Consider the following 22,695-nt stretch of genomic DNA (forward strand, 5'->3'; position numbering starts at 1 on the left):
ATCAACTGAGAGGTTTAAGACGATGATTCAGTCGTCCATTTTGCATCCAGTGGCTAAGATATTAATCTTTTCTGGGTACCCAAGGTGTAAACCGTCCCTTTTTTCTTATCATATCCTATCGTGCTCTATCGATTCCACTTTCTCATCCCACTGGCTCTCCTACTCAGCCACCTAGCTCGCGGTCGCTATCTAGTGCCCTTGACCTACCTCGCCATATTGTCATGTCACCACTGACCATCAGGTGATTACCACCACTCCAATGGGAGGTTACTGATAAATTCGTGTGGCAGTAGTTACCATCATCCCCGTTTCCACCACGACAACCCTCTTATATATTCACTTTATAAGGTGCACATGTTTTTTGATATTTAACTTTGATCCTTCATTAGACCAAAAAATTATGAATCAACGCCTTGAAATTACATGGAAAACTTCTTTCAAATACTCCCTCCATATTCAAATATAAGGCGTATTAGTTTTTCAAAAAGTCAAATGTTTCTATGTTTGACAAAGTTTATAGCAAGATATATCAACATCTACAATACTAAGTAAATACAATATAAAAAGATATTTTATGAAGAATCTAATGATAATGATTTGGTATTGTACATACTGGGAATATAAATTCGGTCAAAGTTATAAAGCTTGACTTAGAAAAATTAATACACCTTATATTTTGAACCGGAGGGAGTATAAATTTAGTGGTATAATTTTTGTGACACATAACAAAATTTCCTTGCTTAAATTCATGGTTTAACTTTCTTCCGCAAAAATAATAATGGTTAAACTTGAATGTCGGAAAATTGTGTGCCTTTTAAGCGAAGGTAGCACTAAAATTACGGATCAGTGGCTCATTGAATTCTACTCCCTCCGTCCCATAATACACATTATATTTTTCAAATTGTTTTAGCTTGGAAAACATTCTTATATTATGAGACCGATAGAGTACATGGCAAAACACAAAGACCGGTGATCCTAAAAAAAGACTGGCTATTTGTAAAAATGGCTCTTTTGGTGATCTATATGAATTTTCCAAGGAAAAGACCAGGCAACACAAAAGGGAAAACTTGTCCAAGGTCAAAAACTCACGTTTTGAAACTGATAAAAATGACGACCAAATAAGCGAAGAAGAACTGTGCCCGTCACGTGGATCTTCTGGTTTTGGTGCTCTCATCATGTACAGTGCAGAGTTTTTTTTTTTAGTTACAATTTTTTTAGTGAGTTTTGAGTTTTAATTAAGAAGAGGCATTCGCATCCCACGTCCATCACGTAGAAACCTGCTACTATTTTTTTTCTTTTCTGAGCGTAACCTGCCACTACGAGGATAGGGCCCTGGTCCGGTATGCATTCAATTTGGGCCAGCGAAGGAAGAACGAGGCTGCACGCAGATGCGGCCCACCTGGCCATCCCGCGGTTCCTGCGGCTAGCGGGAGACAGCAGCGCACCCCAGTTTAGTCCCACATCGCGCAGCGAAGGAGATCGGTACCGGTTTATAAGCGTCGCCCTTCCCACCTCCATCGTCCCTTCGGGGACATCCGATAAAATTGGAACGATACAGAGAAGATTAGCATGGCCCCTGCGCAAGGATGACACGCACAAATCGAGAAATGGTCCAAATTTTTTCGAGATTTGCGCGCCGGTCCCTGCGCATTTTGCAGATACGCCCCTTGGCCATCTTCTCCTGCGGTGCATTTCCCAGATAGGTCCTTCCACACTTTCCTTCTCTTCTATCCAAGCCCTTGGTCTTCCCTGCGCATTTTGCAGATACGCCCCTGGGACATCTTCTCCTGCGGCTGTGCCGCTGTGCATTTTCCAGCTAGGTCCTTCCAAGCCCTTGGTCTTTAGTACTGTATTTTTTCATGCTTCTTTTTTTCATTTCGGTGGCACCTTTTGGGGTGACGCATGTTTCACATCTATTTTGTGTGTGTATGTTCCATTTCTATCTGAGTGATTGTTGGTACATCAATTAAATCACTGCTCTTCGCGTGCACGGTTGGCAATGGTTTTTTTTGGCCGGCTCGTTGGTCGCATCTATGCCTCTCGCCTTAGTATACCTTTCCCTGTTTACACACCATGCCATCCCAACGTACTGGTCCAAGATGTTTTTACAATGTAATAAATTATAATAGGATTGTCTCCTTGTTCTTGCAATGAACTAAATATAGTTTCATTGTCATTATTATGAACTATTTATATATTTTTGTGTTGTAAAAAAGTATTTTGACCCACATGACCATGTTGAAAATCCTTGCTCAGCCACTATTGTTGTCGAAGACCACCGGAGCGGCTTTTGGCCGCCACCTTCATTATTTTCCTGGTGATGAGGCTTAGCCCTGCCACCAATCTCTAGCAGCTGTGAGAGAAGTGAGGACAAGTAGGTAGGAGGCGGCAACTATTGCCTTGTCGCTTGCAAAAACCCTGTCTATCTTCTTGAGCTATCCATCCGGTGATGATAAACACCATGAGTAAAATCATACATGTTGAGTCATCTCATCATAACAAATAGCATGAGTACAACTGTATGCTCCATGTGTCAGCCAGTGATTTTGAATTGACAAGCACAACAAGCCGGTCAACAAAAGAAACAAAATTAAGTAGAGCAAAAAACCGGATGGGAGGTGAAGGCGACAGAACAAACTCCCCTTTGTATAGATTACACGCACAAGGTGAGTTACGTAAATGGGCCGGTCGGATATTGCCCAAACTGAGCTGCATCTTGTCGAGCCCAAGCTTCAAACGAAAACAACTTTCAGATTAGCCTGGAATTAGGAAGGATATCTCAATGGATTTTTCTAATATTTGTATACAAGTTTTCCTTCTCGCTTGAGTATGTCTCGACAAAAACGTTATCATTTTTTTTGGTTCACAGGGTTTATCAATAGTTCCTTGTGTGCACGAAGGACCTAATAGTTATCAGCTAATTAAGCGGCCACATTTGTATCTCGCTTATAGCGAGACAGGCGGAAGCGGTGATATCTATGATTTGAAATGATGTTACGATCTTTATGATTGATTAAAGAGGAGATGATTCTCTCTCTCTCTCTCTCTCACACACACGCACGCGCGCGCGCGCGCGCACACACAAGCTGCGGAAATGGGCCGGTCGAATGTTGCCTAAACTGGGCCGCAACTTGTTGAGCCCAATTTACCAGCGGCTGCGCTAGAGAGGCCTCCTCTTCCTCATCCTCCATTCCCCACACCATAGCCACGCCGGCCGGAATCCTCCTCATCCCTCCAAGAAAGTCTCTTTCTTCCCATGCCGGATCTCTCTCCGTCGCGCCGCCGCGCGCGGAGTGGGGGACTAGTTCGAAGCAAGAGATAGGAAGGGCCCGAGCATCGCCGGCGACCGGAGAGGAGGGGGCAGATGGAGGACACGCCGCCGTCCTTCCGGCGCCGTGGGAGACCGAGTGTGCAGCCGAGCGGCGCAGAAGGAGTGAACTGCTACGAGGTTAAGTCTGAATTCATGCATTTCTTTCAGAAAGCATGTGCAGTTCTTAATATTACTATTTCTATCTGAAACTCAATCTGTGATTTACCCCTAATGTTTGTTTGTTGGCAATTTGCCATTGCCCATCATGTTCTGGATGGCACGCATGGTGCTCAACATGACTAGTTTGATTCTGACAAAGATCCGGTTTAGACATACCAGGGCCATAAGGTGAGCCTCTAACAAAGCTACCTGAAATGAAACCTTGAGGGCTACTGGAAACGTGTATCAAACTGTAGGATTGTCTTCAAGGGTTTTCCCGGCTGAAAGTCTGAAATGCAACTGAAAGCCTGTGGGATTGGCTACTGGTTCTGCGCTCACAAGTCAGAACTAAGGCCCAGTGCTGTGCTTTGTGGTCAACTCCAAAGTCTTGCATGTTTCTGCCCCCTCTTGGCATGCATATCTAGTGCAAGATCTTTGTCAGTCAAGTCCACAAAGTGTCCTGGAGGATAACATTATATATGCCCAAGATTAGTGCTTAATGCTGCAGTCATGGACTCATGGTCCAAGTTTGGTCCTGGAACAGCATGTCATGAGCGAGAACACCCTTTGGTCGATTCAGAGCGGGGAGGGCGATGCATTGAAAATAAAACCGTAATATGATTCTTTCTTTAAATCTTATATCAACACAAGCATTCAACTAGTTTGAAGACGAACGGGCCACTTTGGCTACTTCGTGGACAAATCCAAACTCATGCATATTTCTGCCCCTCTTGGCCTCCATATCAAGTGCAGGAGCTTCGGTAGTCCAAGTCCACAAAGTGTTTGGACCCCAAATCAATCTATTATCTATCCCCAAGATTAGTGCTTAGCGGTCAGTCATTGCCAATGTTTGGTCGTTAGTGCATGTCTGTGGCCATTCTCCAAAATGTTCGTCAACAAGTCAACAATGCCACTAATGTTCCCACGAAAAATATAAAAAAATGCCACTAATGAAGTTGCTTTGCTGACTAAGCATACCTCCTTGGCCATGGACTAAACTGTGAGTTAGTTTACAGTATAGGGATGGCTAGTTATAAAGACCGCAGCAAGCAAGGAGCTGAAGAAATACGCACACATCTTGCTCCCAAACCTACAGCCTAGAATTCACGGCATAATCTGAAACCCTTTTTCTTCCAAATGGGCTGCTACTTGTTATGGAGATGTTTGTTCCTAGTCCTCTCTGTAGTGTGCCCCATGTTTCTGAGTTCTTCGGGCTGTTTCATGGAGGAGAGAGCAGCCCTCATGGATATTCGCTCTTGGCTTGTGAATGCAGAGTCCAAGGCTCCCAGTTCTTGGGGAGACGGTGGTGACTGCTGCTCGTGGGAAAGGATAATGTGCGACAACACCACACACCGAGTGTCTCGTCTCAACCTTTTCCAAACCTACCAAGAAAACCTACAGTATTGCGAAGATGAATGCCCGAACCTTAACTTGACGATCTTTTCTTCGTTTCGGGGGCTTCAACTACTGAATTTCTCTGGACATCACGCTTGTTTACAGAATTTTGAAGGTACGTAACTCCTGCTGCATGCATGCAACTCTTCTTTCAATATATCTTCCAATAATCTTGATTACAAATCATCTTATTCTGAAGCAAACAATTCCTCAGGTCTCCAAGGATTGAGTAAGCTCAAGTATCTTGACCTCAGTTGCAACAGTTTTCAAGGTGGGGGTATCCCAGGATCTGTTGGCAAATTGGTTTCTCTAGAAGTCATAAATCTCAATGGAAACAACATAGGTGGGACTCTTCATAGTACAGGTACTGAAACAAAAAATATATATTCTTTTTCAGTTGATGCAGTTAATTTTTTACTTACTATAAGGCGTGTACAAATGGCAGATTTCAGAAATCTCCGTAATCTGCGTGAATTGCATTTGGGATCCAGTCAATTGAGGGGTAGCCTCCCAGCATCCATATTTGCACTTCCACGCCTTGAGTACCTGGATCTTTCATACAACCTCTTCGAAGGACATATACCTATAAACTTATCTCGGAACTTGCGATTGCGAGAATTGTATTTGACTTTCAATAGATTGAGTGGAGGCCTCCCAGCATCCTTATTTGCACTTCTACGGCTTGCGTACTTGGATCTTTCAGACAACCTATTTCAAGGACATATTCTTACAAACTCATCTTGGAACCTCCGAGAATTGCATTTGGGATCCAATCAATTGAGTGGTACCCTCCCAGCATCCGTATTTGCACTTCCATGCCTCGAGTACTTGGATCTTTCATACAACCTCTTTAAAGGGCAGATACATATAAACTCATCCTGGAACCTGCGGGAATTGCATTTGAGATCCAACCAATTGAGTGGTAGGGTCCCAGCATCCGTATTTGCACTTTCATGCCTTGAGTACTTGGATCTTTCAGAAAACCTATTACAAGGGCATATACCTATAAGCTCATCTTAGAAGTGTACATCATCGCTTCATACCATCCGGTTATCTGATAACAGGCTAAGCGGTCAATTTGATTTCTTCTGGCTAAGAAACTGTGCCAAACTCAAAGAGATAGATCTGTCCAGGAATACTGATTTGGTCGTTCAAGTGCAAATGCATGGCTGGGTACCTAAATTTCAGTTGAATACACTAAGGCTCTCTTGGTGTAACCTTGATAAGAGCATGATTACCGAGCCACATTTCCTGCACACACAGAATCATCTGCAGTTTCTCGATTTGTCCAACAATAATTTGCCGGGGAGCATGCCCAACTGGTTGTTCACAAATAAAACCACACTAGTTTATCTGAATCTTGCAAATAACTCACTAGTTGGATCACTAGATCTGATAGGGCAACCACAAACTAATCTTAAACAGGTGAATGTATCATCGAACCTAGTTGAAGGACAACTGCCAACCAACATTGGTTTCATGTTTCCCCATCTCATAATTCTCGATGTTTCCCGCAACACTATTTCTGGAACAATACCACCAGCATTGTGCAACAGCAGCATACAACTTATGGACCTATCAAAGAACAGATTTACAGGAAAAGTACCAGCTTGCTTGTTCACTGATTGTTATGCAATGAATATATTGAAGCTCTCAAACAATACACTTGGTGGCAAGATACTTGATGGGGCTAGTAGCTTCTCTGGTAACCTGTGGGCAATACACCTAGGCAACAACAAATTTGAAGGGACTCTCCCTAGAAATCTGTCTGGTAATGTCCAGATCATGGATTTGCATGATAACAAGATGTCAGGAGAACTGGACACTTCATTATGGTGTCTTCCTTCACTGCAAGCTTTGAGCCTTGCTAATAATGGTTTAACTGGTGGCATTCATCCAGAAATTAGCACATTAACAGATCTTATGATGTTAGACCTGTCAGGCAACTACTTTACAGGACGTCTCCCAAATTGTGGCACTATGGTATACCTCACGTTTCTGAGTGTATCGGGGAATTCCCTGTCAGGCTCCCCGGGTGCCTTTTTCAACAGCTCCTACATTACGGCTTTAGATCTCAGCAATAATCAGTTCACAGGCAACCTTGAGTGGGCACAACATCTTTCTCAAGTCAGTGTACTTTTGTTAAGCAGGAATAAGTTTGAGGGACATATCTCTTCAAATTTCTGTCATCTCCAATACTTGAGCATAATTGACATCTCGCACAATAGACTTTCGGGTTCCGTACCACCATGTATTGGTGGCATTCCATTTGAACCCCTTGATCCTTACGAACATTGGCCCGCAGCTGGTAGTATTACCTATGGAGGAGGGGAAGATGGTTTGGACTTTGTTTATACCAATAATTATGACCTCCCAGGCTTCACCTTCACAACTAAAGGGCAACCAGGCCTAGGACTGGAGACGGCCTCGGATCCGCAGCCTCATGCTTCCCAACGGCCCAACGCGCCGCGGCCCGACTCTGGCCCGATCACTGGATATAAATGGGTGAGGCGGGGCTGCCTGGATCCCCGTTTAGGTTTTCCAGCCACCACTCGCGAGGTGCGGCGCTTTGCCCACTCCGCTGGCTCGATCCAAATCTGCCCCCCTCCTCCCCCCCTTCTCCAGTCCTTCGCGGCGGTGGTGATGGGAGATAGGCGTGCGGATAAGCGGCCGATGGAGGTCTCAGATCCGGAGGCAGAGCGGCGTAGGGAGCGGGAACTTCGTGACAAGGCGAAGCGTGTGATGCGCGAGCGCTCGGGTGGACGCGAGGCCAGAGAAGAGAGAGGCGGATCCCGCGACCAGGGCGGGCGCGAGGGGGATTGGGGTCCTCCCCCGTGGTGGATCCAGCAGCAGGAGCGCAAGAAGAAAAAGAAGGTTCAGCAGCGGCGTCGAGAGCTTGAGAGGAAGCCTGAGCCGCTCCCCAGCGGTGGTGGGGGCCACGGGGACCCAAAGGCCATGAAGCCGAGGGCAGCTTCACTGGCGGTGGCACTGCCCTCTGCTCCCAAGGGTACGGCGGAGGAACCCATTCCAGTGGAAGTGGCGGCGGACGTGGAGTGCTTCAAGTGCGGGCGCCCCGGCCACTTCCAGTCCCAGTGCAAGTTCTTGCCCCTTTGTGTGCTCTGCAAGGAAGAAGGGCATGCGTCCGCACACTGTCCAACAAGGGGCCGGCAACTTCACCTCCAAATCATGGGCAGCGCCATTTCTGGGGAAGGTTTTTTCTGCCTGGAGTTCGAGGACGTGGACGAGACCGAAGCACCCATAGATGCTCGCATCAAGAACGCGGCCATCTTATCTGCGGAGCCGGGGAAACTGAACCTACGGATTCTCAAGCAAGAACTGAAGCACATGGTGACAGGCGACTGGGACTGGCAGGTATCTCAAGTGGGTGATGATGACTTCGTGGTGGTCTTTCCTTCTGCAGATCTGTTACACATGGCGAAGTCTAGTGGTAAGTTGTTTCTGTCCATCAATGACATCACTGCGCGGGTGCGCGACATGTTACACGAGGAGGTCCAACCCATGGTGATGCCGGAGACTTGGGTGCGTCTCCATGGCATCCCAAAGAAACATAGGCGTGAAGATCGCATCAGGGAAGGGTTCCGGATGCTGGGCAGACCAATTGTGGTCGATGAACTTTCTCTGATCAGGTTGGGGCCTGTTCGGATGAAGCTTGCGTGCAAAGCCCCGGAGAAGCTCAATGGAGTTGTCGAGGTGTGGTTCAACCATGAGGGATACCAAATCAAGGTGGAGCGCGAGACCCTGCCCAAAAGGGGTGGTGAGCGGGCCGTGCTGGGAGCGGGCCCTGCCAACCCCCCTGACAAGGACGCGAATTCGGGCGCTAGGACGTTGGGCACCGAAAAGCACGGCAGGGCCGAACCAGGCAAGGAGTCGCAAGGGTGCGAGGGCGGCCCTCGTGGTGTGGAGAACCAGGATACCAAGATGACAGACAGGGGAGAGGACCAAGATGACAGCATTCAGGACACATCCATTGACACGGAAACTTGGGACAAGCTGGGTGCGCTGTCGGCCGAGATTGGTGCCATGGGGGTGGCGACCCAGGACACCGCGGTCAGCGGGCCCCCGCTAGCCAGGTTGCTGGAACTTTCCTTCAACGAGTACGGGTCCAACCTTGGCCCATCCCAGGTGGTGGCGACTATGACTGACGCGGGCGGGGTCTCCTCTGCTGTCCCTCCCTCTCTTCCAACCTCTTCCTCACCAGTGGCTGTGGGGGCGGACTATGGTGGCGTGGTGAGCGAGCCTGCTGACAATACGCCTGCTCCGCGCCGGGGTTCCAACAGTGGGGGCAGGCAACCGAAGAAGACGGCGGGGAGGAAACCGGCGAACAAGCAGGCGATGGTGGTGGCGGAGGCGGAGAGCTCTGACCTTGGTGGGGAGTTGGGCGCAGCGCTGGGGACGACGGGGACTATCAACAAGGCCAGGCGCACCAAGGCAATCCCGGTGGTGCAGCGCGCCCCGAGCGTTCGGGCCAAGGCCAAGCTCGGCGACCTCTCCTCCTTGGAGAGTGCCAAACTCCGCATCGCTGACAAGAACATGGACGCCGCAGGTAACCCCTTGCCCTCTTTTCGCATTCTTAATGCCTTCTCGGATGAGCAGCTGGTGAGCATTCTAGATGACTGCAGGGTGGAGACTCGTGGGGCGCAGTCCGATATTGTATCTCTTGTGCGCGCTAGGGAAGAGGCGCAGGCTGCGCTGGCGGCCGCTGCTGTGCGCTGTGCTAACAACAACGAGTTAGCCATTGTGCCAGTAGAGGCTGTTGCTGAGAGAGTGCCCGATGAGGTGTCACTAGCTAGGGAAGCTGGTGTCCTTCCTTCTAATGGCCGAGCGACGGCTAGGAAGAGAGTGGCGAAGGCGGTGACCTCTAGAGGTGTGCGCCTACGTAACAGGGTGATTTAGATGCGTTACATGTTCTGGAATATCCGTGGTTGTGGCCACGGTGGTCGACGCACGCAGCTAAGGGAATACATGGTCAAAGAACATATAGACGTGGTTGCGTTACAAGAGACGATTAAATCTGATTTTACCTTCAGGGATTTGCTTGCTTTTGATCCTCTTCAACGCTTTGAGTGGCAGTGGGTTCCCTCTGTCGGTCATTCTGGTGGCATTCTTTTGGGTTGTAATAAAGATGTATGTGATGTTCTGCATTGGGATGTTGGTGTGTTCCTTTTATCTGCTACTATTAAGCATCGTATTTCTGGCATGTCGTGGGTGGTCGTGTGTGTCTACGGGCCGGCTGACCACTCTAGATCGCCAGCGTTCCTGCTAGAACTTACCACCCTGGTCGGGGCCAAAAGGGATAACAACCTCCCTGTGGTGGTAGGGGGAGACTTTAACTTAATTCGCTCGGGGGTGGATAAGAGTAATGCTCATATTGACTGGACAAGGGTGTCCTTATTCAATAATGCCATTGCGGCAGCAGCATTGCGAGAGGCCGCTAGGACTGGGGCCAGATATACCTTGACTAACAAGCAATTGCAGCCGGTCCGTAGTGTGCTAGATAGGGTCTTTTTCACTCCGGAATGGGAGGCTCTGTTCCCCATGTGCTCCCTCGTGGCGGAGACGCGCATCGGATCAGACCACGTCCCGCTCATTTTCTCCTCAGGGGAGGAGCTCATCCGCCGTAGCCCTAGGTTCTTCTTCGAAACGGCGTGGTTTGAAGCGGAGGGATTTGCCGAGATGGTGGTTGAGCGTTGGGGCGTGATTTGTGCTCATCTGGGACCTCAACGCGGTCCAGCAGAGTGCTGGGTCGCGGCTGCTGGCAAGCTGCGCGCCTACCTGCGTGGGTGGGGCGCTAATCATGGAAGCGAGTCCAAGAAAGAGCGTGCGCGCTTAGTTGAGACGATTTCGCTGTTAGATTTGGAGGCTGATCGCCGGCCTTTCTCGGAGGTCGAGTGGGCGCATAGGTACGCTTTAGAAGATCAAGTAACAGCGATTTTACGCGCGGAAGAGGAATATTGGCGACGCAGGGGCGGAGTCAAATGGGTCACGAAAGGAGACGCAAACACTGGATATTTCCATGCCTACGCGAACGGGCGGAAAAGGAAATGCACCATTCTGCGTCTCCAAACAGACCAGGGTGTTCTGTTGGCGCAGGACCAAATCGTGGCCCATATCTACGAGTTTTTCATAGGCCTTTTGGGGACGGCCGCTGAAAAACCATTACGCCTTCGCGGTGATTTGTGGGATACCGCGGAGCGTGTCTCGCAGGAAGAGAACGATAGGTTAGCCCTTACATTCCTTCCTGAGGAAATAGACCAGGCCTTACACGGCATGAAAACGAGCACGACGCCTGGGCCGGACGGTTGGCCGGTGGAGTTCTTTAAGAAATTTTGGCCCTGCCTTAAGCACTTGTTTTACGATATTGTCAATGGCTTCGCCTTAGGCACGGTGGATCGATCCCGGCTGAACTACGGAGCCATTTGCCTTATCCCTAAGGTCAAAGGGGCGGATAATATTAAGCTTTTTAGACCCATTACCTTGATCAACGTCCCGTTCAAAATTTGTGCGAAAGTGTATGCATCGCGCTTGGCTCCGGTCGCTCAACGAGTGATTAGCTCTAGTCAAACGGGTTTCCTCAAACACCGTAACATCCTCGAGGGACCAATTGCGTTACAAGAGATCGTTCACGAGTTGAAAAGGACCAAGGCACAGGGAGTGCTTCTCAAATTAGATTTCGAGAAAGCGTACGATCGCGTGAACTGGGAGTTCGTGCGAGAAGTCCTCCTCAAAAAGGGTTTTGAGGCAGGATTTGTACATCGCATCATGCACCTCGTGTGTAGTGGGCACACGGCGGTCAATATCAATGGCACAATGGGCAAGTTCTTTCGTAACAAGCGTGGTCTCCGTCAGGGAGACCCAAGCTCCCCGCTCATCTTTAACTTTGTTGCGGATGCCTTGGCGGCCATGATTAATAAAGCAAGGGCAGCGGGCCACATTAAAGGGCTCGTTGCGCATCTGATTCCGGGTGGGGTCACGCATTTGCAATACGCCGACGATACGATGCTCTTATTCGAACCCGACGACCACAGCTTAGCTACCACCAAGCTACTTCTGCTTGCGTTCGAGATCTTATCAGGGCTTAAGATCAACTTTCTGAAAAGCGAAGTGATCACCATTGGGATGGATGATCTAGCTAGCTCGCGGGTTGCGAATCTCCTTAATTGCAAGCTAGGGAGATTTCCAATTAAATACTTGGGCCTCCCGATTTCGACCAAGAAACCTACCATAGCGGAATGGGAACCGCTTTATGGGAAGGTCGCTAACAGAGTGAGCCCTTGGAGGGGTAGGTTTATGTCCTCGGCGGCGAGGCTAATCCTAACCAACTCGAGCTTATCTTCCCTCCCTATTTTCACTATGGGGATGTTCCTACTAGCGGATGGGGTTCACACAAGACTCGATACCCCTCGCTCCCGGTTCTTTTGGGAAGGAGCCGGGACCAAGCGCAAGTACCACTTAGTGAAATGGGCAGCAGCGTGTAGGCCAAAGAAATTTGGCGGCCTAGGTATCACGAATTCTAAACTCATGAACGTGGCGTTGCTAACTAAGTGGTGGTGGCGTCTTGCCCAAAACGAGTCGGGGCTCTGGGCAGACATCCTTCGAGCTAAATATTTCCCGGAGGGGAATTTGTTCAAGGCTAAAATCAACGGTTCGGCCTTTTGGAACGGGATTCAAGCGGTTCGACCGGCGTTTTCAGTTGGTGCACAGTTTCGGGTAAACAACGGCAAGTCCACACGGTTCTGGCTCGACCATTGGTGGGGTCAGGAGCCGTTATGGCATTCTCATCCGGAATTGTACCAATTGGCAACGGACACTAACATTTTCGTGGCCGATGCGTTACGCGTCCACCCTCCAGTCATTTCGTTCATCAGGAATCTAGAGCCCAGGGAGGCTGCAAGCTGGGATGCTTTGACGGTCGACTTGGGTGGTCTGAACCGTAGCACTGGGGCGGACACGATATCGTGGCAGTTGACCGCTTCTAAGAGATTTACGGTCAAGTCCTTATATGACAAGTTATCTTCGGGACCTACATTAGATATAGCTAGGGGGCTATGGAAGGCTGCCATCCCTCTCAAAATCAAGATCTTCTTTTGGCAAATGTTTCGCAACCGCTTACCTACGTCGGACAACGTTGCCAAACGAAATGGGCCGGCGGACGGCACGTGCACCACTTGCGGTTTAGGGGAAAACGCGAACCACGTTTTCTTTGGTTGTGTGCTTGCTAGATTTGCGTGGAGTGCGGTGAGAGACGCTTTCAATCAAAATTGGAACCCTCAATCTAGCCACGATATGTTGTCTATCTTAACGGCGCAAAGAGGGGCCAATGCTAGGATAGTTTGGAGATGCGTTGGGGCGCTTATTTGGTCCCTCTGGACGGTTCGTAACAAAATTACGATTGAACACAAGTTCCCGACCCACCCCGCTGATATTATCTTCAAATGCCATATTTTCCTTCAGGTTTGGGCTCCACTGGGGAAGAAGCGTGACATCAAACGCATGAAAGTGGCCATGGAGCTGATCAAGACAACCATGATGAAGGCGCGGCACAGGACGACGGCTGCGCCATAATCCTCCTCGCTTTGCTTCCTTTGGCCTGGATGCTCCGCTTTTGTGTTACCGATCTTGTGGCTGTGTGTTACTTAGCTTTATCTTGAGTCATGGGCTCGTTGGACTTGATCTATGTGGCTTGTAAGACTTTATGTGTGGATTCTGCCTGGTGGCTTTATTAAGTTAAAGTCGGACGCTTCTAGCGTCTATGTTCCAAAAAAAATAACCATACACATATGGACAAAACTTCTTCATGTCGATGTCTGGCATTGACTTGTCTGCAAACATGCTGTCAGGTGAGATTCCGGAGGAGATGGGAAATTTAAGCCATATCAAATCTCTCAATTTGTCAAACAATTTCTTGACTGGTCCAATTCCTGCAACCTTTGCAAATATGAGCGAGATTGAAAGCTTAGACCTATCCAAAAACAGGCTGAATGGATTGATACCATGGCAGTTGACACGGCTTTCATCATTGGAGGTGTTCTCTGTGGCATACAACAACTTATCGGGGTGTCTACCAGACTCTGGTCAGTTTGGCTCATTTGATACAGACTGTTACAGAGGGAACAACAACCTTCGATCCTGCACTTCCAGTTCAGGTCATGTGGCATGGAATGGTACTGCAGGAAGTGTGTCTGATGATTCTGACCCGATCCTCTACGTGGTCACTGCTGTTTCATTCGTCTTGGCATTTTTGGTCACTATCACTTTCGTATTCTGCCATTCATTTGGGCAGCGTGTTATTCTCAAACTGTGGTAGGTAAAGATGGAGAGAGGGCTAGTGATTAACAGTGATGATGTGTAAACAACACAAGGAGATCACTTTTGTAATCTGCTTCCCGATTATGCGTGTATTTGTAAACTATGTTACCTTGGTTTAATATGGAAGAGTTTTTGTGAAACTTTGTCAAGTAAGAGTTGCTGTAAAAATAGAACCCTGAATGATGGCTAGAATCATCAGGGGTTGGATGTTTTTGTTGCCTTTTCTTGTAAGTTCATGGTGCAGAATGGTGGTGTAATGTTGAGATTTTGGTGCTGCTTCCTTTAGCACTTTTTTTTCTGAACTGAATTTTCTTTAGCACCAGTGAAGTCTCATAATGTTTGTAATGGTAGAAATATTTCTTTAGTTGAGGATTTTGGAGGGTATGTGCTGATATGCTAAGCTGCAAGATTGGGCTCGATATACTACATAGCCCCTTTTGTCACTCCTGGAGTCATCTTCCTCTACATCTCCTTTTACTTTGTTTTCACTGTGTTCTTGTGTCTATGGCTGCTGCAAACTATACTGAAAAAGGATCTCGCCCCGTTTTATATATAAATCAAAGATCATTGACACAACGGTACAAACGCACACCACCCCACACGCACACACCCAAGGCGGCGCCTTCAGGAATACATAGGCGCTGAGCGCAACAACACCACCCCTATCTACGAAGAGATGAAGCCGCATACGATGAACCGTGGACTCCAAGGCGGCGCCTTCAGGAAGGATACGACACTGGAGCACCGCCGCCCGACCAGAGGGTCAGAGTTTCCCCTGGAGCAACACAACGGGCAATGAGAGCCGCGACGACGCCTTCAAGAAGGGAACGAGCTTCGCCGTCGCCGGTCCGTCCGATGATAGAACAGGTTTTCACCCCGGCCAACACTCACCGCCACCGAACGCCACACCCCGGCCACCACGCCGCTCACACGGCCATGGCAGCCGGGCAGCACCAAGCCACGGGCTCTGCCCATGAGCACCGCGCTACCACCACCAGGGCCGCCGCCCCGGCATCCAAGACCAAGACACCACCTCACCCGAGACCCGTCGCTATCCAACCAAAGAGACGAGCGGAAAGGCCCGGCCTTTCGCACCCCTGAGCGGCCCCAGCGTCGAGACCCAATAGGCCACCATCGCCCCGTCCTGCAGCACCGGGCGCGAGACGAGCTCGATCTTGCCACCGGGCGCGAGACGAGCTCGGTCCTGCTGTCGGGCGCGAGGCGAGCTCAGTTCCGCGGCACCGGGCGTGAGACGAGCGATGGCCGATAGCTGGGAGTGGGCCAGCCCTTCGATGCAAGCAGAGCCCGGACAACGAGGAGGTGAAGCAAAGATCGAAGCGACCTGACCGCAGACGACGGATAAGCCGGCCGCTGCCGTGGCCAGAGCCGCCGGCCACCGTGTAGCCGCCGCGCCACCGGGAGGCCACCACCCCCGGACCTTCCCGCGCCGCCGCCCACGGCCGGAGCAACAGCCACGCCCGGCCGCTGCCCCAACCCACGCCGCCTGCCGGAAATGTCGCGTCAGATCCGGCCGGCACGCCCCCACCTCCGGCCCACCTCCGGCCCCGACCGAGAGGAGAGGGAGGCCGAGCCAGAGCACGCAGAGAAGGGGTCCACCAGATCCGCCCGTGGCCAGATCCGAACCACCGCCGCCACCACGGGCACGCAGCCGCCGCGCCGCCGTCATCGCCCACCACGCCGCCGCTCGCACGCCGCCGCCGGGAGCCACTGCCGCCGCACCACCGAGCCCCGCGAACACCCGGCGCCGTCGCCAGACCAAGCCGCCCCGCACCGGCCAACCGTGAGGGGCTTTGCCCCAGCGGCTGCGGCCGGCGAAGAGAGGGGCCCCGCCGCCAGCCACCGTGAGGGGCTTTGCCCCAGCGGCTGCGGCCGGCGGCGAGGACGGGGGAAGCGGGGAGGGGACGAGGAGGAGGGAAGCTGCGCCGCCGCCCGAGTCGCCCGAGGGGGGGGACGACGCGGGGGCTGTTTCCTCGCCTAGGTGCTTTGCCCCAGCAGCTTCTGCAATATATCGCTACTGCAAACTATAGGCGGCGTTTTTCGGTCAGGGCAGTGACTAGACCGTCCGTCCGGGCGTTTGGGGAGGATTTGAGGGGTCCGGTTGTAGATGCTCTAAGATAGACATTGCTACCCCCTTCGATCCATATTTATTGATGCAGTCCTAGTACAACTTTATCCAACGTCGAGCTGCTATCTCTCAACTGTCAAACATCACTTTTCGTTTTCACTGAACCATCAGAGAAGTTTACTTGGTGATGATTTGATTGTTTCATAGAAGCAATTGCTTTGCTAGCTACTCTGTTGACCATACAGCGACGTACAGAATCTTTCGGCCGGCGTCTCAGCATCTCAAGTATCTCGACCTCAGCTGAGAACAGTTTTTCTGGTGAGGGTGTCTCAGGATCTGATATGTTGGCAAATTGGTTTCTCCATAAATCTCAATGGAAACAACACGCATGGGTGGGGCTCTTCACAATACAGGTACTGAATGAAACAAATAAAATTTATATTCTCTTTCAGTTGGTGCAATAACTTTTTTACTTACTACTCCCTCAATTCCACTTTGTAGTGCGCATTTGTATGTGGCGTTTATACCAATGCGTGAGCTGGCACTTTTATTTTGGATAGGAATTGCCCTCCTTCTGCTCGCTCTGTCACAACACGTGGGTATCTGCTGCTGCGTTCCTGTGAACCAGCTGACGGCTACTTTGTCCAAATCAGCTTATGTGCATTATATTTTGGAATCTAGGCCAAAAATCTATACGTATTAGAATATGGAACGGAGGGAGTATCACTAGTAGAAAAAGGGGTTTTTGGCCCGGTTGGTAAGGCCCTTTAGTCCCGGTTTTTGAACCGGGACTAAAGGGTCGTTACTAATGCCTCTCCCCTTTAGTCCCGGTTCTTACACGAACCGGGACTAAAGGCCGCGGCCACGTGGAGCTCCACCTTTAGTCCCGGTTGGTAACACCACACCAACCGGGACTAAAGAAAATTTTATGATTTTTTTTAATTTTTTTTTTATTTTCAAATTTCTGAATTATTTTAACCTCTAATCTCTAATCACCCTTCATCATTTCAAATCATCTAACTTCCCGGACGGTCACCCATCCTCTCACTATTCCAGCCTGAGCACGCTTAACTTCCGGGTTCTGTTCTCCCTCGTTTCCAAGTCTGCACTTGTTGTTTTCCTGACAATAATAAGTTGTCAATCCTATTAACCTTCAGGAATTTAGCTTGAGCATGAAGTGACACATTTCACTGTTTGAGTTTGAAACTATAGTTTTAAAAAACAATAATTATTTAGTAACACTAATATTTCTTGAATAATTAGTTTGATCATTGTTTGACCACAGTTTGACCAGATTGGACCAAAATTCAAAAAAAACTGAAATAATTATTTAGTAACACTAATATTCTAGAATAATTAGTTTGACCATAGTTTGACCAGATTTGACCAAATGGTGCGCCACTAGTAAGTTTGAAATTTTTTTGATTTTTTTTCACTCTAGATCTTAAAATTTGGATGTAACTATTCGAGTAGATGATTTTTCATATAAAAAAACTTTTTAATCCGAGTTTGTATGCAAAAGTTATGCCCATTTTACAAATTCCAGAGAGATTTTGCAAATAAAGTCGAAATTCATATTTGTAAATTTTCCCAACAACTAGACCACATATCACATGGGAAACTTATTTTATTTTATTTTTTGACATTTCCATCATTTTCTTTTGTTTTTTCTAAAACTGAAAAGGCGGTCCACGGGGGAGGGGGGTGGGGTGGTGGTAGAGTTTGAAAATGGGACCTTTAGTACCGGTTCGTGCCATGAACCGGTACTAATGCCTCAAAGGCACCAACCGGGACTAAAGGTTAGGCATCGCAGCCAATAGTCCCGGTTCGTGGCACCAACCGGGACTAAAGGGCCCAGGTGAACCGGGACTAATGCCTTAGCCGCACGAACCGGGACCAATGCTCACATTAGTCCCGATTCGTGACTAATGTGAATACTGCCCTGTGACCAAAGCCCTGTTTTCTACTAGTGTATAAAGCATGTACACATGGCAGGTTAGAAATCTCCCTAACCTGCGTGAACTGCATTTTGGATACAATCAACTAAGGGCATGTACAAAGGAAGCATCACCTTCCTAGTGCCTCACCTCTTCCACCTAAGTAAAGATGAATGGGGCACTATTTAGTTTCTCAAATGCTCAACGCATACCGCTGCCCCATGAGGCCATGCATGACATATACATCCAAGCTTTTTACTGCACGAGGAGGACCAGCTCGCCCAATCTCTCTCCTTTTTTGCCTCTCTCTTGCTTTTGTGCGCCAAGAGGCTACTTCCTCTGCAAGATCACGCTTTAGTCTGTAGGCAGTGGGTTGGGCTTAGCTGGACAGTTGAGCGTGAGGGCGCGACGTGCACCGGCGCGCGGTGGGCGCGACGAGCGCGGCGCGCGCGGTGGGCGCGGCGTGCCAGTGCGGGCGCCAGGACGCAAGCTCGGGCGCGTGGGTGCTTCGGGGTGGCCGGGGCAGCCCCTTCGCAGATATGGAGAGGTTTCGCGCGTCCCTGCGGAGGTGCCTGCCTCGCTGCAGCTGTGACAGTCGTCGGATCTCGTTGCCCGGGCTGAGTTGGTGGTGGCGGTGCGGTGGGGGTCGGCGGATGCGGGTGGGCTCTCCTTCAAGCATGTTCACGCCCATCTCCTGGAGTAGTGGCGTCGTACAGCGGCTGTAGCGCAGAGGAGGTTCTCAAGCACACCAATTCCGGCTCGGCTAGTCCTGTCCTTGCGCGCGGCGGTGCGGACACGGTCAGTTTGATTTGGTGTCCGTCCAGTCACGGCGCGCGGCGGTGCTGCCGGCCAGCTCCGGTTCTAATTCGGCTCTTCCTGTGCGCTACGGTGCGGTTCCTCACCCAGATGTGCGCACGGAAGCTGAGGGTGGCCGGATCTGGTTTGGCGCCCAGGCCTGCGCGCGGCGGGGCGGCCCAGACAGGATGGCTCGTGTTCGCCAAGTTTCTGCGTGCGGCGGTGACAAGTCTGTTTCTGGTAGTGTGTGCATGGCCTTTTTCTTCACGGCAGCTCTGGTTAGCCTCGGATCCATGTTTGTTGGCGGAAGACTCGGCTTCGGATGAAAGTCCTGCATTGTTGGTGGAGCTCGTTTTGCTCTTGGTACCTCATGGCTTTGTGTAAGTTTTCGTTTTGTCCTGGTTGTCCAGTATGCCTTGCCATGGGCCATACTTTGACGGTGTGGCGTGTGGCGGTTTGGTTCGCGGCCTACCACATAAATCGAGCACGCGGACGAGCTCTGTAAGGCGTGCCTCGCCGGGAAGCAGCGCCGCCTGCCGTTGGTTCAGGGCGGTTGGTCCACGGTGACCTCTATTGCCTGGTCACCCGGGCGACGCCTGGCGGATGACGCTACATGCTACTGCTCGTGGACGACCGCCGCAGGTTCATGAGGGCGGTGCTCCTCGCCTCAAAGGACGAGGGGCGGGACCATCACCAAATTAACGAGCTCCAAAAGCAATTTCTGAAGGGAAAACATTTCTGAACTACGTAGTACTCTACACTTATTTCAGGCATAATACTGCAGACTTCCAATACCAAGCAATACATCAAAAACAGGTGACCAAAAGGTAAAACTTATGCTTACTAAGTACATCAATCAAGCAATATTGTTATCGTAATCGACTGCCAGTACCAAGCAACTGCTAGTATTATTACTCCGTTGACCGTACGGCAATGGGATTCATCTTCCCGGCGGTGTCCTCACTGGCGGAGCTAGGTAGGAACTGCTGGGGGGCCAAGGCTAAATCATGGTTGTTTTAGGGTGTAAACTGCTAAAAAAAATCTCATCTAAGTCCTTTCCTTAAAAAAATTCTTCATAGTTTGGTCCAAAGTTGGGGGGGGCCACGGCACCCCCAGGCTTGCACATAGCTCCGCCACTGGGTGTCCTGGAAGAAGGCCGCCACGGCAGCCCACTCCGCCAGGAACTTCCCCTCGACGCCATCCTTGCACAGGGGCGGGAAGAAGAGCCAGAAGGACGTGCCCGCGACCAACACCACCACAATCGCCGTCGCCGCCCACCACCTCGTGCACCACCCCTCGGCGCCGTGCAGGGCAAAAAAGGCGGCCATCGGAGTACTCCTAAGCACAGCAACCGGAGGCCAGAGGTGGAGATGGAGCTCACCTTGCAAGGTTGTAGCCGAGGCCGAACTATGTCGGCTTTCGAGGTGGCACATCCTCATTCTGCCATTCATTTGGACAGCGTGTTATTCTCAAACTACAATGGCAGTGATGATCTGTAAACTTCAGTAACATGCTTTTCCTATTATGCGTGTATTCGTAAACCATGTTGCTTCCTTTTTGTTTCTTTTGAGAAGAGTAGTCTGATTTGCTCTGCTTTAACAAGGCGAGTAATTCAGTCCTGTTGAAAATGAAGTTGACAAGAGATTGCCTCCTGGGGTCAGAATGCTACTTAATGTTCGTGGTAAGGTTGTGAAATTGTTGGGATTCTTGAAAGCTTGTTTTCTGAATGCTATTTCTGTTATCAGTTTCTTAGCAATGATGGACTGCTATTTGACTGAAATTTGCCTCCTTTTTAGCACATTAAAAAATTCAAACTGATTCATCCAACTTGTAACTGCTACTCCCTCCGTTCCAAAATAGATGACCCAGCTTTGTACTAACTTTTAGAACAGAAGAGAGGGAGTATCTCTCAACCGTCAACGGCGCTTTTCGTTTTCACTGAACCATCCATCAGAGAAGTTCACTTGGTGATCTATGATTTGACTGCTTTCATGGAAGCAATTACTATTGCTAGCTACTCCGTTGACTGTACAACAATGGAATTCATCTTTCGGCCGGCGTCGAGGAAGAATGCCGCCACGGCAGCCCACTCGTCCTTGAGCAGCGCCGGGAAGAAGAGCCAGAACGATCGAGGTGCTCGCCACAAACAGCCCCACAGTCACCGTCGCCACGGCGCGCACCATCCCTCGGCGACGCAGCAGGCGCCGTGGAGGGCGAAGAAGGCGGTCACCGCAGGCTGAGGTAGCACACCATGGCCTCGTGCATCGCCCCGGACACCGCAAACGAGGCCAGCACGCCGGCCGCGCACGGGGTCGTACACCGACGGCCGGAGGATGGCCGACACCATGAGGTTCCACCGCCGGCCCCAGAAGTCCCGCAGCGAGGAGGCCAGGTAGGGGCGGTCCAACTGCGGCTCCGTCTCCATGCCGAGGGTAGGAGCAGGTCCAGGAAGCAGTAGGTGTGCACGCCGTACAGCGCCAGGCGCGCGTAGAGGTGCAGCCGGTAGAGGCTCACGAGGGCGGCGATGACGGCGGCCTTGACCGCGCAGGAGACGAGCGAGGGCGCCGCCTTGGCCTCGGACGCTGCTCCAGCGGCGCCGCGGCGCCGGAGCTTGACGGGGAGCAGGGCGGTGAAGAGGAACGGGAGCACGGGGAGGGCGGGGTCGAGCGGCGAGGAGGGCGACCTTGAAGGCGCCGAGCCAGGCGAGGAAGAAGGCGGCGACGCCCCGGACGATGGCGGAGGAGGTGAAGGCCAGCGGCGCGGCCGCGAGGAGCGCGAGCACCGGGAGCAGCGCGGCGAGGCGCGGCCGGAGCAGGGACGACGCCGCGCGCGCGTACAGCGCGGCCGCCGCGGCGGCGAGGGACACCGCGGGGATGCTGTCCGGCAGGAACTCCATGGCCAGCGCGCTCGCGACCTGCAGATGCCACGGCATGGTAGGCGGTCACCGGTGTTGAGCTGGAAGATGGGTCGTCACTGGCACACAGTGTGCCATATACTCCTACCCTACTACTTCATCGTTTCTTAATATAAGTCGTTTTAGAGGTTTCAATCCGGTCTACATACAATACATTCATACGATAGACACATGCATATTTTAATATGTAAATTCACTTATTTTTCTACATATGTATTCCCTCCTGTAATATATTAGTATTGAAAAAACGCTCCTACATTATGAGACAGAGGAACTAGTTCATATTGTAATCTCTGAAAAGACTTATATTTAGAAACAGAGAGAAGTAATAAATTCGTCCTGTGAAACTAAACTGTTCATCAAATTAAGGACCGGGCTGTTGATGAAAGGAAGTGATGCTGAAAAAGTAGTATGGATTAAAAGCACCATGTGCTGATAGGTTACTCTCTCGCAATCAAACTGTTGTAATGAAATTGCTTTAAAGTCAGCAGATGCTAAGATCCCATTGACAGAACGAATATATAATTGTTTGGTTTATTGGAGAAAGCCAGCCTAGGACGCCGTGGGTCCAGGAACAACCATCGCCTCCACGGAGAGTAAACCGATCATGCTGGGGTTCCCCCATGATGCTACACCATATGACACTCCGGGGTTGCGCAAGCAAGGCGATCCCGAAGGCAAGCAAATGATCTTATATTATGGGACGGAGGGAGTAATTTTTTTTTTCAAAACACAAAATCATCTATTTTTAAAAACCACCAGCAACTGCTCA

The 22,695-nt window shown here is 50.4% G+C and overlaps 1 protein-coding gene, 1 non-coding gene and 1 pseudogene across 2 annotated transcripts; 2 read left to right on the forward strand and 1 right to left on the reverse strand.

The window, feature by feature from the left end:
• Positions 1-1,519: 1,519 nt before the first annotated feature.
• Positions 1,520-1,622, forward strand: LOC120975046 (U6 spliceosomal RNA). Its single transcript, XR_005770891.1, has one exon. It is a non-coding gene; the product is annotated as a U6 spliceosomal RNA (small nuclear RNA).
• Positions 1,623-3,153: 1,531 nt separating this feature from the next.
• LOC120961900 (uncharacterized) lies at positions 3,154-6,914 on the forward strand. The gene is made up of 4 exons (XM_040401416.3): positions 3,154-3,448; positions 4,743-4,979; positions 5,079-5,228; positions 5,310-6,914. Exons 2-4 carry the CDS (start codon positions 4,802-4,804, stop codon positions 5,882-5,884), a joined length of 903 nt encoding a protein of 300 aa, XP_040257350.3. The 5' UTR covers positions 3,154-3,448; positions 4,743-4,801; the 3' UTR covers positions 5,885-6,914.
• A 13,191-nt stretch (positions 6,915-20,105) lies between these two features.
• On the reverse strand, positions 20,106-22,292 carry LOC120974876 (probable long-chain-alcohol O-fatty-acyltransferase 5; annotated as a pseudogene).
• Between the last annotated feature and the right edge of the window lie 403 nt (positions 22,293-22,695).

Source organism: Aegilops tauschii, chromosome 2, assembly GCF_002575655.3.
Source record: "Aegilops tauschii subsp. strangulata cultivar AL8/78 chromosome 2, Aet v6.0, whole genome shotgun sequence".
Taxonomy (NCBI): Eukaryota; Viridiplantae; Streptophyta; class Magnoliopsida; order Poales; family Poaceae; genus Aegilops; species Aegilops tauschii.